Source organism: Staurois parvus, unplaced genomic scaffold (genome assembly GCF_062004578.1).
Source record: "Staurois parvus isolate SC_StPar_1 unplaced genomic scaffold, SC_StPar_1.0 ptg000061l, whole genome shotgun sequence".
Lineage (NCBI taxonomy): Eukaryota > Metazoa > Chordata > Amphibia > Anura > Ranidae > Staurois > Staurois parvus.
This window is the reverse complement of record NW_028317857.1, coordinates 9330043-9353998: the sequence shown is the minus strand read 5'-3', so window position 1 is coordinate 9353998 and position 23956 is coordinate 9330043. Positions and strand designations below refer to the sequence as shown.

Here is a 23956-nt window from a genome sequence, read left to right as displayed (position 1 = left end):
CACTAACAGAGAGTGAAAATCGACCGATTATTCTTAGGTCTGATTTTCGAATGAGAAATCGTTTGAAAATCAACCCATGTATGGCCGGACTAAGGTTGAGAACTCAGCGATCTCATGACCGCTGATCACTGAGTTCTCACAGCCGCTCTGAGCAGAGAGCGATGACTGTCAATCACCGCTGTTCTCTCTGCCCCTCCCCCCACACTCACTCGAGCACTAGGCTGTGCAGGGGCTGGCTGGTTCAGGCTCTCAGCACTTCTCTAAGAGGCTGAGCCAGGTGCCGCTCCAGACTCTCAGGTGGATCCCGACTTTAAAGTCAGGATCTTTCCCCAGCCTGAACTGGCTGAGTGGTGTCAGCTGACAGCGGGCTTCAGCCCTCAGTCAGCTGAAAATGGTCCGCAGTTGTGCAGAAAGAACTGCACTTATGTGATCCACTGTAGAAGTACAGCCAAAAGAGCTTTGGCTGTACCTCTCCTTTAACACTGCTTACTGCCTGTTTTTCGTTTGACTCTCTAGAAGGAAGAATAAGTGCTCCATAAATGTTTTAGCTTGTAACAGGAAATGCAGTCTGCTTCTGATAACATTGTCGTAATGTGGTTTCCAGACAACAGACAGTGCAGTAAAGCCGGCCATAGGCGAGTCAAAAACCGAACGTTCTGTCAATCATAAATGGCGCATACAATTGTGCCATTATTTGTTTCGTTTTTCTAAAAAAAAATCCCGTCCGTTGGATCAGGCAGTTTCAGTTACGGCACAAAAATCACGTATCCCAGCTGATGCTAAAAAGAAACAATCTGATGATCGACAAGAATTTTCATTTTGCTTTTGACTTGTCTGTAGCCTGCTGAAAACCCTCCTCAACGACATTTATCGGCTTAAGGTTTTCATGCATCAAATCAATTTACGGTCCACCCAGGTGCGAGTGCAAACATGCAATTCAACATCGATTCAAATATTGAGCAATGCAGAAACAATCTATTAAAACCAATCATTTAATCAATCTGTATTATGGTCGCTTGTCTGACACACATGCAAACATTTGTTTACTGGATGAGAAATGATTAGTAAAATGACGCCATAGCTGATCACCTCAGTGTCCAAATAGGTGGAAAGTTCACTAAGGCTGCATTCACATTTGAACGTTTTGTAGCTTGAAGCTCCAAAAACGCTCAAATTTAAAAACTCAATTGTTCTCTATGGTGCCTGTGTGCATAATCAGGTGTGAACAGGCACCATAGAGAACAATTGATTTTTTTAAGTTTGAGCTTTTTTTCCAGTTTCAAGCTACAAAACGCTCAAGTGTGAATACAGCCTTAATCCATTGAATGGAGGGTTTGTAGTTAAAGATTTTTGTTCACTTTGAACACTTTATGCAAATGAACAATTGAACGATCATATCAGTATATGTTTGGTCACTAAATTTATACCTAACTGTGAGGAGCTGGTTTGTAAATTGTAACCTTTTATAGATACAACTGAAACACCGCCACTGCACTTGTACACTCTATGGCCAAATGTTGGTGGAAACCTGACCATCACACTGAACTATTATTATTATACAGGATTTATGTAGTGCCATCAGTTTGTGCAGCGCTTTACAGTATAAAGGGACACAGTACTGTTACAATTAAATATGAGAGGGTTACCCAAGGGTAAAATAACGTGTAGCCCAGTTCCTCCTCTTCTCGGGTCCCCAGCCAGCGTTCCTTGCTCCTCCTTTCTGTTGGTTGCCCCCATAGCATGCAGCTTGCTATGGGGGCACCCGAGCATGCGTGTTCCTGGGCCTCTGCTCCGTGAGTGTGACTTGGTCCGGCCCCACCTCTCTCTTCATTGGCTGACTGGCTGTGACTGATAGTAGTGGGAGCCAATGCCTCCCGCTTGCTGTCTCAGCCGGTGAGGAGGCACAGACCCGGGACAGCCGAGGCTGTCGTGCACATCACTGGATCACAATGGGGCTCAGGTATGTATTAGAGGTACTGGGGGCACTGCTGCACACAGAAAGTAAAAAACATCTTTATGCATAGAATGAATGAAGGTAAAACCCCTTGAGCTTTTACAACCACTTTAAAGTGGTTCTTCACTCATTTTTCAAACTTAGGCTCATCCTAATGCCCACCCATAGTGTTGTAATAATTGGATATTAAACCTTTTTAATTTTTTCTGAAAGTTTTTTTTTTTCGTTTCCCTACACTTCTGGTTTTGGCTACTGAGGCGAGTGACTTCAAGTGATATTAAAGCTTCAGGTTATTTAATTTAATTTAACAAACATATTATATTTACTTACCTGCTCTGTGTAATGGTTTTGCACAGAGCAGCCTCAATCCTCCTCTTCTTGGGTCCCCCGCCTGCGCACATGGCTCCTCCCCTCCGCCCAGTGCCCCTATGGAAAACCACTTTCCATGGGGGCACGCATGTGGGCTTGCTCCTGAGCCTCTCTGTCTGCGTCTATTGACATAGACAGCTTGACTTGGCCTCGCCCCCTGCTCTCTCATCACTGGATTTGATTGACAGGAGTGAGAGCCAACTGCTCCTTTTGCATTAATCAATCTGTCCAGTGAGGAGGGACAGAGCTGTAACAGCCGCAGCTCTCATTCTTACCTCTGGATCAACATCGGGCTCATGTAAACATAAGGGGGAGTCTGTGACAAATAAGGTTTTTTACTTTAAAGTGATATTAAAGGCAGATGTTAAAAATATAAATAAACTTGTCATACTTACCAAAGGCTTTGCAGAGAGCAGCCCTGATCCTCCTCGCTGGCACTCCATGCCCCTACCTCCTGCTAAGTGCCCCAACAGCAAGCAGCTTACTATGAAGGCACCCAATCAGGCTCGCTCCTGAGTCGCTGCCCAGTGTGTCCATTCACACACAGAGCCTTGGCTCGGCCCCAACCCCTCTCTTCACATCGGCTCACTGGCTGTGATTGACAGCCAATTGACAGCCAATGGCTCCTGCTGCTGTCTCAGCCATTGAGGAGGGAGCGTTCCCTGAGAGCCAAGGCTCTCAAGCACATCGCTGGATTGTGATGGGGCTTAGGTGAATATTAAGGGAGCTGGTGGGGCTGCTGCACACAGGTTTTTTACCTTTATGCATAGAATGTATTAGGGTGAAAAACCCTGAGTCTTTTCAAGACCTAGCAGAGACCCACAGTATGTCTGCGCACACACCGGGGATGTTCATGTATGCACACAGTGACAGTCACTGACAGAGCGCAGTGCTGTATCTGTGCATGCATAGAGTCGCACGGCACGCATGCACCCTTATTAAAACTGCCTCCTGGGAATGTGTACTGTGGCAAGCCTAGGAGGTAGTGAGGGTACAAAGATCTGAGCATGTGATGGATTTTTAACAATGGCGCCATGGAAGAGCAGTGGGGGGGAAGGTATTAAAGCTGGTGTGAAGTTCCCCTATAAGTTTTTATATGACAACAGAAGGAGATCACCCCCTTTCTTTGTTACCTTAGTATTGTAGAAAAGTTTAAAGAAAGCTGTACCTTTTATTCACACTCAATATTAATTGAAATACTATACATCGGGCCTATTGCTAGTGTCTGAAGGAAGAACAGTTGCTCTAACAGACGATTAGGTTTTTCCATACTTTACTATTGTGGCTGCAGGGACACCTGCACGTTTCATATGGTGCCCACCAGAAGAATTCTGCGTCGGTTGTACGTGTTGTTGCTGTTGTGAATGAGGCAAATGGCTTTTTACAAATCTCATAATCTTATTATGAAAGTCTGAAAGCTTGTCCCATAGTTACCTAGTATACACAACATTCATTGTGTTGCCTTGATATTTTCTGCTCACGCTCAAGAAGGCAGAAAACAATTCACAAAGTGCAGTAACCCACTGCAATCAGGTTATGAGTCACTGCTCTGACTACAATGAACTGAAACCTGATTGGTTGCCTGAGTTCTATCCATGTCCATCATCTTTATCTCCACTTATCAAATAGTTCTAGAGCTCAGAAACACTACATGTCCTAATAGCATAATAATGGGTGCATGTAAATTCCTAGAAGATCATGCATTGAGATGAGTTAATATATGTAGAAGAAAATGAACCAGGTTACTAAAACAAACAACAAGGTGAGCGTCATTCTATCCTAATTCAGTATGACATCTTGGGCTACCTTATACTGTATAATATAGAGCCTGTGCATTGGTTACATACAGGAAGGTGTTCTGAGGTTTTACTATTTTATTTATCACAGGTACTTATATAGTGCTGTCAATTTATGCAGTGCTTTATATATATGCTGTACATTTACATCAGTCTGTAACCCTCAAGGGGCGTACAATCTAAAGTCCCAAACTTACATACACATATTAGGGCCAGTTTAGACAGGATCCAATTAACCTACCAGCATGTCTTTGGAGTGTGGGAGGAAACTGGATGAAACCCACGCAGGCACAGGGAGAGCATGCAAACTCCAGGCAGTTGGTGACGTGGTTGGGATATGAACCAACAACCCTAGTACTGCCAATTGGAAGTGCTAACCATTTAGCCACTGAGCTGCTCAGCTACAGAGCAGACCTCATTTATGGAACCGTCTAAAATGAGATCTGTCTGCATTGCACTATCAACCAGTTTGAATCCAAGTCATAGTTTGACAAATTTCAGGTGCAAGCTTGGAAGACTCTGATTGGTTGCTAAGGATCTTTACCAGCAGACCTTGGCATAGTGATAGTCTTGTTCTCTATTCATGTAAAGTATCAGACATCACAAATCAATGTTTCTGGACCTCGCAGGATCCATGTTTCAAGGCAGAAAAAAGGATCCTTCAAGGTCCTGAAATGTCGGCCTGTGATGCCTATTACTTATGTGAATGAAGGACAAAGTTGTCACTATACCAAGTTGTGCGGGTAAAGATCCTTATTTTCCTACAGCACCGTACATGAACTGTGGGAAAGCCTCTAAGGAGAGCGACGGATACAATACAACGTCTCTGATTGGTTATTGATCCAGGCAGATCCTATTTGAGGCAGCTTGGTTATGGTTTCCAAAAGTCAATGTGTCTGTTTACCTATCAGCATTTTCATTATTTTTTATTTTATAGGGCTTATTGCTTTGGCATCATTTATAATGATTTGTTGAGTACATAGAGCCACTCATATTAGTCCCCAGCACTGATAAAAAACACAGTCGTTTCCTTAACATAGTTATGCAAACAGATACATTGTAGGTCCAGTTTGGTTAAATGGCGTAGTGTCTACCAGTATGTTTTTGGACTATAAGATGAATTGGAGGCTCATGGAAACATGAAGAAGCAACATACAAATTCCACGATCACCATTCCCTAAATCAAGGTTGTCCAACTTGCGACCCAAACGGCTGTGAATGCAGTCCAACACAAAATCATAAACTTACTTACAAATGTTAAATTTTTTGCGCAATTTTTTGTAAAAATGTGAACATGCAGCCAAGGAAAATTTTCACAGTGTCTCTTGACTGGACTTTTATAAGTTTTATCTTCCCCAAGAAATATCTCCCACCCTTCACAATCCACACCTTATCCATGTCATCAGTTTTCAGCAACACCATTATTTGTGATCAACTATTTTCAAGGATGAAGCGCATGAAGAGCAAAGTAGAACCAAAATATCTGATGAGCCTTGAGAATTTATTGTGAATTGCTACTACATCCATTGAATTAGATATTGATGCATTAGATTATCAAAAATAGTGTCAAATATCGCACTAGTTTTGTGTTGCCCCCCCTTAAAATATTTTTAAAAAATGAGGTTTTATTACTCAGAAAGGTATGTTATCCATATCAGTGATCATTAACTTGTGATCTGCCCAACATTCTCTGCTCATCAGTCCATCCTGAGACGATCATTTATAGCATGAATCTGTGAAGTATGCAATATACAGCACTAACAGACGTTTTTCTTTCCCCCAGGTATGAATGCAGCTGTCCGTGCTGTTGTGCGCATGGGAATCTATGTAGAAGCCAAAGTATACTTCGTCCATGAGGTAGGCATGAACAATACCTTTCTATTTGATATTGGTGTGGTGATTCAGCCTGGGTTCACTTATATAAGGTGCGGTATATCGCATGGGATTCGCACAGGACCCGCACATGCGAATTGTGTGTGGTGCATTTAGAGCCATACATTTTCTATGGCTCAGATTGCACTGTATCCGCACCAGAAAGGTGCAGGACCCATTTTTTGGTCTGCATTAGAATAAGATCGCATGGGTATTCACGCCTATTTATATATATACTTTGCGGACCGATTTCAGGGTGTTGAATGGTGTGCTATTCTGATGTGGTGCGTAATTTGCACAGAAAGCACTGCGAATTCTGCACTGCATCAGTGTGAACTTAGGCTTAAAGTGTTAATTGCAAAGAAACAGATAAACAGACACTGAAAATACAGTGTATATATATGAACTGTTTTTCCTTCCAAAAGATTTGTGAGTCTCTCTAGTCAGCATGGTGACACCACCACTTCCTGTTGCCACTTTCTGCCTCCTGTGTCACCTACTTTCTTTGGCATCATCACATTACTAATATTCTGGAAAATAATACGTTGTTTACTGTATTTTTTGCTCAGTAAGTAAGAGAAGTGCACGTTTATTGCACTCTACTACAACACACACCTACTGCACACATGTCCCTTACATAATTTTTCTGGTTCTACCCCCAAGTTTATCAACGGGCTTTTACATATCAACGCAGCCAGTGGCAGCACATAAAAGCACAACAAACCGCCTGTTGATAAACTTGTGGGATGAACTAGAATCAATGATGTCAGGGACAAATGCTCAGTAGTATCACATTCAATAGTCCATTTCAAAAGTGTTTATAGGAGGGTGGCTACTTTCCTACATACTGTGGGGCCATGTAAAGTGAATGTAGCCAGCCCCCTAACAACAGTTTGATCAAGCAAGAATTAAAAGATTTTTTTTCAGGTGTGCTGCCAAAATCTGCTATCACAAGGGACACACATCAATATTTGTTGTTGTTTTTTTAATTGGATTTAGTGTCCCTTTAAACTGCTAAAACACTTCCTTTTTAGTTCTCAGTTTCCTTAATGACCTACATCACCAAACTTCCCTCTAATGGCACACATGCAATCTTGTCACTGATGACAAATGTCCAGAAACTGGATCACTATGCAGAGCAGAAAAGTAGTCAAAATAATACAAAACAAATAGTCAAAACAAAGCAGATTTTCTCTGCATTCACTATTTTAAATCTGCTGCAAGTCCACATTTCCAGTAATCATATGTGTTGCTTCCTTCAAATTTGTATACCTCTAAGGTCCTTCTCTACACATTGGAAAAAGTGAACATGACAAGCTTTCATTGTATAAGTGTTTATAGGTGTTGGCTTTACGTATCATTATCAGCAGTATATTAGGTCAATCAGTTCTTATGAATAATTCTACAAAAGAACAAACAAGAGGGCGCAAACTCCTAGTGCATTATCAATGATTTATTGTTCACAAAACATAGATGCCAAATAGATACTTGCGGAAGTGGAAAGTAAAATCGTATAAAATCCACAAATTGATACAGCCTAGGGAATCGCTTGTGTCCATGCAACCCAGCTGGACTAGCAAGCTGATGCATTTCGGAGGCGTACCTCCTTCCTCGGAGCTAAGCTATGCTGAGGAAGGGGGTACGCCTCCAAAATGCATTAGCTTGGCAGTCCAGCTAGGTTGCATGGACACAAGCGATTCCCTAGGCTATGGTATCTTGTGGATTTATGCAATTTTACTTTCCACTTCTGTGAGTATCCATTTGGCATCTATGTTTTGTGAACAATAAATCATTGGTAATGCACTAGGCATTTGCGCCCTCCTGTTTGTTCTTTTTTGTAGTTTTTACAAGACTTCCCCTGTTGAAGAGGGCAGCATCAACTACAAATTCCTGATGAGGTTCATGATCCATCATATAAAATACATTATTTGCGGCCATCTTCCTCTTCGGTAGACCTCTGAGCGCAGAAATTGACAGTTTTTCATGAATAATTCTATTTATTGGTAATAGTTGGCTTTATGAAACAAGAGTAAAGGTTTTATGCCATTAAAAAAAGGCTAAAGGTTGCCTTTATTGGCAAAAGGTTGCCTTGATTGTCTGTCTGAATGTAAATATCAACTTCGCAGTACACACACATGCACGAAAACTGGAAGGATCCTGTAAAAATGGAAAGTACCAATGTGGTTGGGTACAATTTGGTTTTTCATTCACCTTGTAAGTAATCAAGGTGGATAATGTTTGGGGAGGAATTTGGAGGTAGTTTTTACTATATGTATACCTACTGTCTATAATTTGGAGCTAATATGAACTGTTTTTAGGCAAGCAATTGGAGCCTTTAGTTTAGTCATTTTACTATGGATTTTAGTGTAGCAAATGGTTAAACCAACTAGCAGATGATTATTGGATCATGCATCTTCCAGGGTTATCAGCAGTAAGTTCTCCCTTGATAATTCTGTTATGACTTTTATTATCATAATTGACTTTAGGCTTACTTAAGTAATTGTTCCTCCCTTTCTGGACTGCCTTCATTGTCTAAACACTAGAGCACCCCAACACTGTTCCTAATACACTACAGCAAACTAACTAGCAGAGGGGTGTTAGGAATGCTAATTTCAGTGTTAGAAGGCAGTACTTATATATTTGGAAGCCTTGGTTTTGGGATTCTTTGGTGGGCAGGTAGATCTTTTATTCTGCTCACAGCTGCAGAAAGGATTATTTATAATAATATATAATTGTATGTAGTAATCTTCACAGAAAATCAGCCAAGTCTCTTATAGCCTGTGCAGACGATACTACCCGTGCAGCATTACTTCTGTCAGCTGATCTTGTGTCTTCCTGTATTCAGTTTTTCCTATTCGTCATCATGTCATTTACAGTAGACAGTGTTTGCATTAGTGGTCTGTATGTAAATACGCTCGCTCACTGATGACAGTTGCTGCTAACAGGTATGTTTGCATTCTGTATACCCTACGCTGTGCACCTATAGAGATCAATGTATGGAATACATGATAGAAAATGAAGAAATACAAAATCCTAGTGCCTTTGTGTATAACAAAACAAGTTATCTCCACTTGCTTTGGAGAGAATAGACCTATACCTTGAAGATCATTTTCTGAAAAAATGTACCTGTTTCCTAGAATCCTTGAAATTCTGTAACCCTTTGGAGCAATGGTCATGTGATTGGCCAGTGCCCCTCTAAATGTTGTTTTTAAAAAGGCCTTGGCATTTAGTCATGTGACAGTCACTGGGTTAGGTAAAGAACTGTAAGAGTTCCACATTTTTTTATAGCTCTACCTTTTTTTTTTAAACATTCCAAATTGGATATATTTCTGAAGACATCATATTTGCTAGTACAGTTCTTCTTTAAGAACTGTTTAAGTCAGGCTCCAACCTGTGTCACTGCCATATTTGAAGGACAGCTTGGGCTGCCTGTAAATGGGGAAAAGTTTTAATAAAAGTATATGAAATAAAAAAAAAATTCCTGGAATTGATCACATATATTAACCACATACAGTCATGCCCTAAGCATGCTGCTGCTATTACCAGGCCTCACATTCCATGAGCAGTGCTGATAAATAAAGCACTGTGCAGGAGGGTTTTGGACCTCTGAAGACCTGGGTCACTGCTATAGCACACAGTATGCAAAAAAAAAAAAAAAATAGACAAAATGATATTTATTACTGTATATGCAACCTGATTGCTATGCAGTAATAAATGTAGTAGGTTCTAATGGGCTTTAAGCAAACCTTTGTGCAGAGTTTAAAGCTGTTAAGATACCAGCAAGACTTAGAGATTCTGTCACTGGTGGAAAAAGGGACCTAGAGGTACCTGTACATAACTGCAGCAGCTTCCCAAACTTTTCTGTAAGGGGAGAATCTTAGGCTGTTCTCACAAGCAAGGCTTCACTATTACCTGACAGTGCCAAGCTTGCCCAATCCATCTTACCTTCTATGCATTCTTGTTGACCAGTGAAGTTGTCCTTGATAGTGATGGATCAAAAGGAATGTGAGGGGTTGTACTTAGTGGTAACCAGTGACTCATCCCTGTTGATGAAGACAAGGGTCTCTTCCCCACAACCCTGGCCTGGTGGTTCTGGTGTGGGGGGTTAGCTTAACGGAATCTGGAAGATTTAAGAACAGGGCCCCCCAGATCCTGCCCAGCCCCTCATCCCCCAGGAGAATGAGTAGGGGGTACCCCTACTCACTCACCATAAAAAAGTAAAAAAAAAAAGACACTAAAAGGGTTGGGGAACCCTAAAATGCAGGACACTATATGATAACATACATAGTTATATTTTACAAATGACTTTTCATCCATTGGAAACCTCATGTCTAAGTAAAATAAGTATTTGGTTATAAGTTGTACCCCTTCAGCTTTTCCTTCAGGTAGACATGTCCATCCATTACTGCATAATCCTACTTCATAAAAAAACTGACTGTAGTTAGAAAAAAATAATTGCAGTACCCCATAGTGACACAGGAGTTGATGAAAGGAACCACAGAGCTTGGCAAGGGACCAGGAATTCGACGCTCCTGGAATTGTAATTTTCAAAGAATCTTCAAGGGACGTTTTCTCTGAAATATGAAGATCAGTAACCTGGGCAACATCAGGGATGAGTTGTACATATCTTCTTTGCAGGGGCCATATTTCTAACATTTCTAACCACTTTTATTTTAGTGTCAGAATAATTTTATTGCAGTGGGGTTGGAATGTGAACTTGGGTTGCATATACAGTCAGGTCCATAAATATTGGGATATCAACACAATTCTAATATTTTTTGCTCTATACAATACCACAATGGATTTGAAATGAAAGGAACAAGATGTGCTTTAACTGCAGACTGTCAGCTTTAATTTGAGGGTATTTACATCCAAATCAGTGAACGGTGTAGGAATTACAACAGTTTGCATATGCGCCTCCCACTTGATAAGGGACCAAAAGTGATGGGACAATTGGCTTCTCAGCTGTTCTATGGCATGGTGTGTGTTATTCCCTCATTATCCCAATTACAATGAGCAGATAAAAGGTCCAGAGTTCATTTCAAGTGTGCTATTTGCATTTGGAATCTGTTGCTGTGAACTCTCAAGATGAGATCCAAAGAGCTGTCACTATCAGTGAAGCAAGCCATCATTAGGCTGAAAAAACAAAACAAACCCATCAGAGAGATAGCAAAAACATTAGACGTGGCCAAAACAACTGTTTGGAACATTCTTAAAAAGAAGGAATGCACCGGTGAGCTCAGCAACACCAAAAGACTCGGAAGACCACAGAAAACAACTGTGGTGGATGACCCAAGAATTCTTTCCCTGGTGAAGAAAACACCCTTCACAACAGTTGGCCAGATCAAAAACACTCTCCAGGAGGTAGGTGTATGTGTGTCAAAGTCAACAATCAAGAGAAGACTTCACCAGAGTGAATACAAAGGGTTCACCACAAGATGTAAACCATTGGTGAGCCTCAAAAACAGGAAGGCCAGATTAGAATTTGCCAAACGACAACTAAAAAAGCCTTCACAGTTCTGGAACAACATCCTATGGACAGGTGAGACCGAGATCAACTTGTACCAGAGTGATGGGAAGAGAAGAGTATGGAGAAGGAAAGGAACTGCTCATGATCCTAAGCATACCACCTCATCAGTGAAGCATGGTGGTGGTAGTGTCATGGTGTGGGCATGTATGGTTCTCTTGTATTTATTGATGATGTGACTGCTGATAAAAGCAGCAGGATGAATTCTGAAGTGTTTCGGGCAATATTATCTGCTCACATTCAGCCAAATGCTTCAGAACTCATTGGACGCCGCTTCACAGTGCAGACGGACAATGACCCAAAGCATACTGCAAAAGTAACCAAAGAGTTTTTTAGGGAAAGCAGTGGAATGTTATGCAATGGCCAAGTCAATCACCTGACCTGAATCCGATTGAGCATGCATTTCACTTGCTGAAGACAAAACTGAAGGGAAAATGCCCCAAGAACAAGCAGGAACTGAAGACAGTTGCTGTAGAGGCCTGGCAGAGCATCACCAGGGATAAAACCCAGCGTCTGGTGATGTCTATGCGTTCCAGACTTCAGGCTGTAATTGACTGCAAAGGATTTGCAACCAAGTATTAAAAAGTGAAAGTTTGATTTCTGATTATTATTCTGTCCCATTACTTTTGGTCCCTTAAGAAGTGGGAGGCACATATGCAAACTGTTGTAATTCCTACACCGTTCACCTGATTTGGATGTAAATACCCTCAAATTAAAGCTGACAGTCTGCAGTTAAAGCACATCTTGTTCCTTTCATTTCAAATCCATTGTGGTATTGTATAGAGCAAAAAATATTAGAATTGTGTTGATATCCCAATATTTATGGACCTGACTGTATATGCAACCCAAGTTCACATTCCAACCCCACTGCAATAAAATTATTCTGACACTAAAATAAAAGTGGTTAGAAATGTTAGAAATATGGCCCCTGCAAAGAAGATATGTACAACTCATCCCTGATGTTGCCCAGGTTACTGATCTTCATATTTCAGAGAAAACGTCCCTTGAAGATTCTTTGAAAATTACAATTCCAGGAGCGTCAAATTCCTGGTCCCTTGCCAAGCTCTGTGGTTCCTTTCATCAACTCCTGTGTCACTATGGGGTCACAAAACCATTGTGGTGGTGTATAGAGCCAAAAATGTTAGAATTGTGTAGATGTCCCAATATTTATGGACCTGACTGTATCTAGATTTGAATTTAGACCACAGGCTCAGAAAAGGAAGTCCAGTACTTTGCAGTAAAGTAACCATATTGTATGTAGACAGTAGACAAGTATTCTGACAAATCAAAGGACTGTCAAGGCATTGGCATGTGGTCACGACCAGATAATCCTGGGGCACTGATGTTCAAGGAGAGTGGGCCAGTCAAAGCCTCTGTCTGAACAGGGTCCTCGAAAACCATCTGCGTCATCAGACAACGAGTGACCAAAATTAAAGCACTGTCTTGTGAAATAAAGATATAGTGTAAGTCAGTACTGGTCCACGTTATTATTTTTATCCTGTTCTTAAAGCAAGATTAGCCTGCAATGTTACAGTGAAATTCTCTTGGATGTCTAAATGTTTAGCCTGAGATAGCCCATTGCTGAATTTCCTCAACTGAAATGTAAATAATTTGAAGAAGTCTATGTGGGAACATGTCAGGCTGGAAAACAGAACAGTAAAAGTACAGTAAGAACAGAGATTCTGCTGATATAACGGAAAATGTCAAACCAGATTAACAATCAGGCGTCCACACACAAAGAAAATAGGGCATTTAAAATTAGAATCTGGGCTTGGACATTGCAGTTAGCACATCATGAAGTATCTGCGGGCTTAACATGGAAGAAAGCTTTCCTAATCACATGTACATCATATTCCCTGAGTTTCAGCACTGGAAATATTCCTAGCATGTTCCTCGTTTGTAACACGCTGCACATTGCTTGTTTCTTTTCTCTTTCTATAACACAAATATGGAAAAAAAACTATTGAAGTATTTCAGGACCAGTTTCTGATTGCAGTGGGCCTGTGTGCAGGTACACAATTTGGACCCCCTGCTCAAGAAAAAAAAAATGTTGGTGGCAAAAAGTGGGCATGGTTTGCAATGCAAACACCCCTATTTAGGGCCGTTTCACATGGGTGATATGGTCAGGTCCGTCAGTTTTTTCAGGCAGAGTTGACCGGATGGTCCATATATTCCTATGGACCAATGAGTGTAAATGAACTTGTGTCCGTTTACACCCACCTACCTCCAATTTGATCTGGTCCGCTAGAAAAAAAAAACTGAGGAGATCAGTTTCCCTCCTTCTAGGTGGAATCGAATCGAAGGACAGTTGGGTGTTTAACCCCCCTGGTGGTATTCCTGAGTGTAGCTCGGGGTAAAATTTCAGCGCCACAAGCGGTAACCCGAGCTACACTCGGGCTTACCATGCGGAGCTGCACCGGGATCCCTCGATCACTTACCTTGTCCTGCGCTCCCGCGATGTCCCTCCTGCAGTGTTCCCAGCAATGTCCTCCAGCGGATGCCGGCATCTGTCTTCTGGGTTCCGTCCGCTGCGAGGTCAGGACGTACGGGGACGGAACTGGCGGAAAATTTGAAAATGACAAAAAGTGACATTCACTAAATACACTAAAATCTCATAGTAAAACATTCCTGTATCAAACCATTTCACATACATGTTGTCCCTACTGCTTTGTCCTTTGCCCTGCCTGCATTTTTACTGTTCTTTCTGCCTGGAAACTAAGAAACGTCTATGGTGTCCAAAAAGCGTCCCTTTAGGTCAAAAGTGGTTTTAGACTAGCTAGAGAACAGCGATAGTAAATTAGAACCACTTGCACAATTGAGTGATAATGATTCGTGGGGGAAAGTCATCATCAGACAATGAAAACGATTCTGCAACTTTGCTCAGTGATGTGCGAACTTGGTGCTATATTTCAAATTTCAGTGTTTTTGATATGATTGCATTATTGAATTAAATTTATTATTATATTATTATTTTTTATGATTATTTATTAAATTATAATTTATGTTTTTATGTTTAAAATTTTATCATACCCGGGGTGTTTACTAGACTCTTGTTTGGACAGATTTCAGTGAGTTATTCCACAAATTACAGGCCTACAATAAAAAAAACGACATATTTCCATGCAAAAAAATGTACCGCTTTGAGCACAGAAATATGGACATAATCAGACCGCTAGGGAGGTTAAAGGACAGCTGGTTCGCTTACACCCGACCGTCCATAGAGCAGGGCAATCTGTGTCCGTGTGTGCTTTGCATAGATTAAGTGGACGTGGACCTGTCATCCATCCGTTCTGCTCTGCTCAGCAGGGGATCTGGCAGCAAAGCCGGATCTGCCCTGTGTGAAAGGGTCCCAAGTCTGGACTGTAAGGGCTGACACAATGTGAATTTTTACCATTCCCGTGGTGAGCGTGTGTAAAAGTCAGCTGCCAACAACATATGCTTTATCAATGGTAGCCAAAGGTTTGAACTGTCGCTGTGTGGAAAAAGCCATCTCGGTAGAGGCAGAGTTTGGATTGTCATGTCAGAGCCTCCAGAAAGGAGAATAGTCAGCACCAAAGTAGTCACCAAATCTCCAGGGACTTGCAATCAGATGCAGCAGTGCCTTAGATTTCACACTGCAGATATATGAATATAAGGCTGCAGGTATAGGAGTGTCTAGACAAACAGCAATTTTTCAGGAGGAATTCAAGATAAAAGGTAAATGTTTCAGGGTACTGCCTAGGTATTATTAATGTAGATGTTCCCTGTAACATGGGGTTTTGGATGCGAATTCACATGAACATTTCTCCTGAACAGAGCAGCATTCTGTTGGCACAGGCAGTGAGGAAGGTAACTATTTATCTAAATCACAGAAGACAAGTAAGGCTTCATTCACCAAAAGTGCAAGGAGGATTCTTGCAGCTGGGTGTACAGGTCTGTGTGAACAGTTTCGGCTGCTCCCCTTGTACAAAGCAATGACAGGCTGACAGTGGCTGTAGATGTCTGGATGTAATTGTACAGCTAGAGATTAGCGGAGGTTAGGGACAAAACTCAAGCTGTTTACCAGGGGCGGACTGACAACTCGTGGGGCCCCCGGGCAATAGGGGATCATGGGGCCCCTGTGTCCTTGCTCACACTCAAACCACACCCAAAAAAGCCTCTGAAAGGTACCAGGGGCATCTCATGGGGCCCCCTGCTGACCCTGGGCCCTTGAGCAGTGCCCGAGTGCTGAAATGGTCAGTCCGCCCCTGCTGCTTACATCCATGGGTGATCATCTGTCCCTGATGACAGCTAATTGCTGGCTGTGCGATTACATCTGAACACTGGCATCCACCTCCGCATCCACTTGTACATCCAATCTCAAGAATCCGCTGGATTCTCCCAGCTCCTTGCACTTTTTTGCTGTGGGAATAAGGTCCTAGGCTACATTCATACTAGGCTCTTGCATTTAGTTTATCTAAGCACAGGGACATCTGGGAAGTATAAACAAATGTTATGCGTCCCAGATGACATTCCCCTGCGTCTAATTGTTCTTGCGTTTACATGTTTTAAGAGTATCCAGTCTTCTCCGGGACATATAGATTTCTCTTTTTTTATCTAAATGCAGCTAAACCGAATGCTTCTAAACGCAGGTAAACATATGTGTGTATAATTGTCCTATAAATGCATGTAAAGGCATTCATGTCATTACCAGTGTGAATGAGACCTAAACCATACTAGACAAAAAACAAAATGCCGTATCATAAGATATAACTGCCCATTAATTTCTCTGACTCATATATAGAGGTGTGGATTTTCTAAACCGAACACTAAGCATACAAAAAAGTTGACAAGGGCAAACTGCAAAAAGATCGGTATCAAAATAAAATTGTCTGACTTACTGTGTGTCCACCATGTCCCAAGCCTATCCTTCAAGAGGATCACTGTGATCATAATAAAGTGATTGTTTTGCATCTGTTTGGATGTATTCTTTACTCTGCTATGGATTTTGATACCGATCTTTTTGCAGTTTGCCCTTGTCAACTGCTTCCCTTTTTCCTAAACCATACTAGGTCTTAGATTTAAATCTCATTTGGCCATACTTCTCATGTGGGACTCAGGAGTGCACTTACTTGTGCCCTCCTGTGACCCAAAATGAACCGACAGTGGTACAAAGCCCACTGTGTGCTGACATCACAGAGTGGCTCCAGACTCTGGATGTATCCTGACAATAATGTCGGAATCCGCCAAGATGCCTTACGGATAGCTGTCGCACCGCCGAAAACCTGAGTCAGCCACTCCTGCCCCTTCCCCTGCCTAATGCTTCATTGCACGCTGGAGGGGCAGAGCAAAGAGCTGGTGACTGACATTCACAGGCTATGTGCTCAGAGTGGACCGAGAACTGAGTGATCAGTGTTCATGTGATTGCTCAGTTCTCATGGTTATAGCCAGCATGAGACAATTTACAGCATCGGATTGATGCTGCAGCAGGTAGGTAAGTATTAATGGTAGAGAAGAAAATTTGGTCGATCACACATCCAATAAGATCACCTTTATTTGGAGATATTCAAAATAGACACTCCACAATATTCAAAAGAGGGAACATAGCACTCCAGCTAACGCATTTCACGCCACCATCAGCGATTAATCTATTAAACTCTGATGGTGGTGTGAGATGCGTTAGCTGGAGTGCTATCTTCCCTCTTTTGTATATTGTGGAGTGTCTGTTTTGAATATATCCAAATAAAAGTGTTTTTATTACATGTGCGGCAGACCGAATATTCTTCTCTACTATGATGTCTGCTATGAACAGGGCCAGCACCTGCTAGTGTGCAGTGGAGGTGATACAGGTGGAGACCAGCCTTGAGCCGTGATTACTTTTCATCCATTTGGTAAGTATGTATGTTTATATTTTTATATTCCCACACGTCTCCTATAATGACAGGTTGGCTTTAAAGCTGAAGTTTTCAGAATGGCAGTTTTAGCTTGGACCAATGTAACTATGCATATTCTATACCAGGGGTCTCCAAACTTTCTAAAAAAGGGCAAGTTTACCATCCTTCAAACTTTACGGGGGCTTTCGGTCAGTGGGAGAAGAAAATGCCCCATCTTTGGTATCAAAGGGAGAAATAGTGCCCCATCGTTATTATCAAGGGGAGAAATAGTGCCCTATCATTGGTATCAAGGGGAGAAATAGTGCCCCATCATTAGTATCAAGGAGAGAAATAGTGCCCCATCGTTAGTATCAATGGGAGAAATAGTGCCCCATCATTAGTATCAAGGAGAGAAATAGTGCCCCATCGTTAGTATCAATGGGAGAAATAGTGCCCCATCGTTAGTATCAATGGGAGAAATAGTGCCTCATTGTTAGTATCAATGGGAGAAATAGTGCCTCATTGTTAGTATCAACGGGAGAAATAGTGCCTCATTGTTAGTATCAATGGGAGGAATAGTGCCTCATTGTTAGTATCAATGGGAGAAATAGTGCCTCATTGTTAGTATCAACGGGAGAAATAGTGCCTCATTGTTAGTATCAATGGGAGGAATAGTGCCTCATCGCTAGTATCAATGGGATAAATAGTGCCCCATCGTTGGTTTCAATAGGAGGAATAGTGCCCCATTGTTGGTTTCAATAGGAGGAATAGTGCCCCAACATTAGTATCAATGGGAGAAATAGTGCCTCATCATTAGTATCAATGGGAGAAATAGTGCCCCATCATTAGTATCAATGGAAGAATAGTGCCCCATTTTCGATATCAGTGGGAGAACCTATGCCACGCTGATGCTTGCAATGGGAGGAATATAAAAGCAAGTAAAGGGCCGCAGTTTGGAGACCACTGCTCTATACCATAGTTGTGGGATCCCTGTGGAAGTCACTGAAACATCATCGCTCACCTCTCCACCTTGTTAAAATTAGAAAATGCTTTGCATTCATTGAGAAAAGGCAAAATGTTCAATAAATGGCACCTCTAGTGAGAGAGCTGTGTTCACAGTGCAGCCGGGCAGCTTCTCAGCACAGGATCAGGAAGCTAGAGGAGATCAGTGTAGTAGCAGTGTCTATTATAGTGATTTCCAGCTTTCACAGTGATCTTCCAGATATGGCACATACATACTTATATAGATCCAAGCTGGAGCAATGTAACTCTGTAAAAATGGACAACTTAACGTCAGCTCAAAGCTAAACACTGCAATAGTAACTCAGATTATGAGCCTCTTAAAAATACAATAAACGTTTACTTTAATTCCTCATTTTCTATCATTGCTGTGTTGAGTTTCTTTTTTATGAAGTCACAGCAATGACTAGTGACTGTAAATTTGTCTACTGTTTGTATTTCCCAGCAGTGCCATCCATGTATTTATATGGCATTTGTGACATTCCTCAACACACAATGCATCTTCCCCTCTCCTGGGACTCCTTTCCTGCCCTGATTACAGTTACATTTTTTTCAGGCACATTTCACAGCACCAACTTGTTAGAACAGATCTTTGCCCCAGGCCTGCATTCCAAGGAACGCCAAAGAAACATTTTTGACTTAACGTAAACAGTTAAATATATTAAAGTTTCTTCAAGTTGTAACTGGCTATAAATAGCAACTTGGAATTCTGCTCTTTAATATGGAGATTATATGCAATTCTGTGGTTTACTTATACAAACTATTTGTAATGATTGCCTATAGGGACAAAATGTATGTTAAAAAAGTGTTCATGTTAGCACAGTACTAAAGGGAAACAGCTAAATGTCTGTGAAATGTTACACCTGCCACCTATTATTTATTACAGGCATTTACTGTGTATAGGTCTAGTGATTTAGTGCGTTTGCATACTGTACATTCACATCAGTCCCTGCCCTCCAGAGGCTTACAATCAAAGTTCCTTATTTCACATACATGCATTCTGTACGAGATCTGACCATTTCATTACCGGAATGGAAAAAAAAAAAAGTTGTTTGCTGTACACAAGCGGATGTTGTCACCTTCAAAGTAGTCCCTTTGTGAAGCGACACACTCTTTTAGATGACTGTGCCACTGCCGGAAACATTCCTGGAATTCGTTTTCCAGAACACTGCCCAGTATCTTTGTCGTGGCACTCTGCATATCCGGAATGTCATCAAATCTGTGTCCTTTTAAGGCATTTTTGAATTTTGGAAACAAAAATCGCAGGGTGCTAAGTCAGGGCAATAAGGTGGTTAGTCAAGTTTTGGAAATGATTTCTGGGCCATAAACTCAAGAACACTAACGCATGCATACATGTGCAGGAGCATTGTCATGGTGGAAAATCCAGGTCAGGTCAGAGTTATGATCTTTTTCTCCAAACAGATTCCAGTAACCTTTTCATTTTCCACATATGCATCCATCCCCTGCGTTTTTGGGTGCCCACTTCTTGCATCATCGTGGACATCTTCTCTCCCCTCCTTAAACTGCCTACACCATTCAAAAACACTTGATTTCTTCATGGAACAGAGCTAAAGTTTCACTCGCACTTTTGCCAATTTTCATGCAAAATTTTATGTTAATCCGCTGCTCCAGATTCCTGTCACTCATTTTCCGCCAACAACGCAACGCACGCACGTATTATTTCTTCTACTACTCCATAAAGACTGAGTCAACTGGTCTGCAACCCAAGAGAGTGCAGGTTAGAACATGTCAGAACACTCCCAAGTGCAAAAGTCTGTGTGACCACCATAGTGCTACACCGCAGGAATTCCGGGAATTAAATTGTTACACCTCATACATACATACACATACAGTGGGGCAAAAAAGTATTTAGTCAGCCACCAATTGTGCAAGTTCTCCCACTTAAAAAGATGAGAGAGGCCTGTAATTGGCATCATAGGTAGACCTCAACTATGAGAGACAAAATGAGAAAAAAAATCCAGACAATCACATTGGCTGATTCGGAAAGAATTTATTTGCAAATTATGGTGGAAAATAAGTATTTGGTCACCTACAAACAAGCAAGATTTCTGGCTCTCACAGACCTGTACCTTCTTCTTTAAGAGGCTCCTCTGTCCTTCACTCATTACCTGTATCAATGGCACCTGTTTGAACTTGTTATCAGTATAAAAGGCACCTGTCCACAACCTCAAACCGTCACACTCCAAACTCCACTATGGTGAAGACCAAAGAGCTGTTGAAGGACACGAGAAACAAAATTGTAGACCTGCACCAGGCTGGGAAGACTGAATCTGCAATAGGCAAGCAGCTTGGTGTGAACAAATCAACTGTGAGAGCAATAATTAAAAAATGGAAAACATACAAGACCACTGATAATCTCCCTCGATTTGGGGCTCCACGCAAGATCTCACCCCGTGGGGTCAAAATGATCACAAGAACGGTGAGCAAAAATCCCAGGACCACACGGGGGGACCTAGTGAAGGACCTGCAGAGAGCTGGGACCAACGTAACAAAGGCTACCATCAGTAACCCACTACGCCGCCAGGGACTCAGATCCTGCAGTGCCAGACGTGTCCCCTGCTTAAGCCAGTACATGTCCGGGCCCGTCTGAAGTTTGCTAGAGAGCATTTGGATGATCCAGAAGAGGATTGGGAGAATGTCATATGGTCAGATGAAACCAAAATAGAACTGTTTGGTAGAAACACAACTCGTCGTGTTTGGAGCAGACAGAATGCTGAGTTGCATCCAAAGAACACCATACCTACTGTGAAGCATGGGGGTGGCAACATCATGCTTTGGGGCTGTTTCTCCACAAAGGGACCATGACGACTGATCCATGTACAGGACAGAATGATTGGGGACATGTATCGTGAGATTTTGAGTGCAAACCTCCTTCCATCAGCAAGGGCATTGAAGATGAAACGTGGCTGGGTCTTCCAACATGACAATGATCCCAAACATCCGGGCAACAAAGGAGTGGCTTCATAAGAAGCATTTCAAAGTCCTGGAGTGGCCCAGCCAGTCTCCAGATCTCAACCCCATAGAAAACCTTTGGAGGGAGTTGAAAGTCTGTGTTGCCCAGCGACAGCCCCAAAACATCACTGCTCTAGAGGAGATCTGCATGGAGGAATGGGCCAACATACCAGCAACAGTGTGTGCCAACCTTGTGAAGACTTACAGGAAACATTTGACCTCTGTCATTGCCAACAAAGGATATATAACAAAGTATTGAGATGAACTTTTGATATTGACCAAATACTTATTTTCCACCATAATTTGCAAATAAATTCTTTCCAAATCAGCCAATGTGATTGTCTGGATTTTTTTCTCATTTTGTCTCTCATAGTTGAAGTCTACCTATGATGCCAAATACAGGCCTCTCTCATCTTTTTAAGTGGGAGAACTTGCACAATTGGTGGCTGACTAAATACTTTTTTGCCCCACTGTACATACATACTAGGGCCAATTTTAGACAGGTGCTTATTAACCTACCAGCATGTTTTTGGAGTATAGGAGGAAACCTAAGCATTCAGAGATTACTCACACAAGCCCAGGGAGAGTGTGAAAACTCCGTGCAGATAACGTCCTGACCTGGATGCAGTTAGATTTGTCCTAGATTTGCATAATTCTCTTAACCTTTTGATAAATCCCCTCACCATGATTTTACAGTACTTTGCAACTATTACCATTGTACGTTGTTAGTTTACCTTTTCATTTTTTCTGAAAAGGTGAACTAACTCTTTAAGCTGCAAAGGCAGCGGACAGGGGTGTACACATGCTGTTGTGCTTTGCATTGTGGTGCCGCAAAAATGATCCCCCATATTGCATTCAGCAGGTGGTAATATGACGGATTCAACTGAATGGGACCGTGCCACATCGTGCCATCTCATCACCTGTCAAGTGCCTTCTGAAAAGCAATCCATTGAGGATAACTCTTCAAATTGTGACACATGTATAAACGAACCCTTACATGGTTGCAGCGTGGAGGTGCAGGTTTTTAGGGGTTTAAACAGGTTGCGAGGAGGGGATATAACACTTTCTCACTACCTGTCATACACCCTCTGAAAAGTGATCCACCACAAATTTCTATCTAGAGGACAATGCATGTATAAATAAGCCCTCACTGCTAAATATTCAGAATCTGTTGGTGTTCTCTGAATGAGTACATTCACAAATATAGTGCAAATTACAATAGGGTGTCTCCAGCACTTTGGTATCTTGAATGCAAGTTAGAATTCCCCCCTTCATCAAATCTTAGCAACATAGCAATTCTGATCACAAAGCGTCATGGGGACAGAACATGTCCAGGCCTTTTTATAGGTGTCATTTCCTTCAATAAACCTATCAGGCCATAACTAATGACTGTGAGTGTGTGCAGAAGCCATACCTAGTGTAGTGGTGACATAGCCGTTATTCTTAATGACGTTGCTGGGCATTTAATTTCATGTATTCAACAAGCAGATCACTGTTTCCAAGTTGGAAAGTTACCAAAGAAGTGTTTCAGGAAGATGAAAACCAGAGAAACTCGTTCTGACAGCTACATGTAAAACTGTGATACTGCCTGCAATAGTATACCTTGGGGGTTCAGGTTTGTAAATGATCTTTCAAGCTCATTAAAGAACAAAGCTAAGAAGTGTCCGCTGTCCAAGGCAAGAAAAGTTTGGTTTCTGTAAGCTGGGTACGAACTATAAGAAAATCAGAAAAAAAATGTGGTACGAGGAACGATCGTTCAGTTTTCATATAGTATGCACACAACTTTCAACATTCGATTCAGACTGTCCAAATGAAAATTTCCGAAGGAACAGACTCCAAACCTTTTCTCCTACGTGAACAGAACTAACAATTTTTCTTTGATGTGCACTATTTTCATCCAAGAAAATTCAGATACAAAATACTGCGCATGATTAGAAACAAAAAACAACAATAATCTATGCTACAATGTTTATATATATATATATATATATATATATATATATAGAAACTATAAACAACAATAATCTACACTACAACGTTTCTATGTCAAACAAAAAAAAAGAGACTAAACAACAATAATCTATGCTACAACGTTTCAATGTTAAACAAAAAAAAAAAAGAAACAATAAACAACAGTAATCTATGCTACAACATAGCAATGTCAAACAAAAACAAAAAGAAACAATAAACAACAATAATCTATGCTACAACATTTCAATGTCAAACACACAAAAAAAAACAATAAATAACAATAATCTACACTACAAAGTTTCTATGTAAAAAAAAAACAAATCTATGCTACAATGTTTCTATGTCAAACTAAAAAAGGCCTTTGTCATTCGAGAATTTTTGTACATTTAGTACCATCCATGTGTTCAACTTGTGAAACTGTGGAACATCGAGGAAAATTGGACGATCATTTGTCTGATTTTCTGGTACTGTGTACACAGCTTTAAAATACGTATTTTCAGGGACGGACTGGCCATTCGAGCAGGGCCTGGGGTCAGTAGGGGGCCCCATGAAATGCCCCTGGTACCTTTTTTATGGGCTTTTTTGAGTGTGGGCAAGGACACAGGGGCCCCATGATCCCTTATTGCCCGGGGACCCCATGAGT

At 41.5% G+C, this 23956-nt stretch overlaps 1 protein-coding gene across 5 annotated transcripts in view; it reads left to right on the top strand.

Annotated features, from left to right (window-relative positions):
- The window catches only part of PFKP (phosphofructokinase, platelet), a 134908-nt gene that overhangs the window by 18381 nt on the left and 92571 nt on the right, over positions 1–23956 (top strand). For all 5 annotated transcript variants that reach the window (XM_089668726.1, XM_089668723.1, XM_089668725.1 and 2 more), the window contains exon 2: positions 5903–5976. In XM_089668726.1, coding sequence (XP_089524852.1) covers positions 5903–5976 — 74 coding nt within the window. The remainder of the gene's footprint in view (positions 1–5902; positions 5977–23956) is intronic.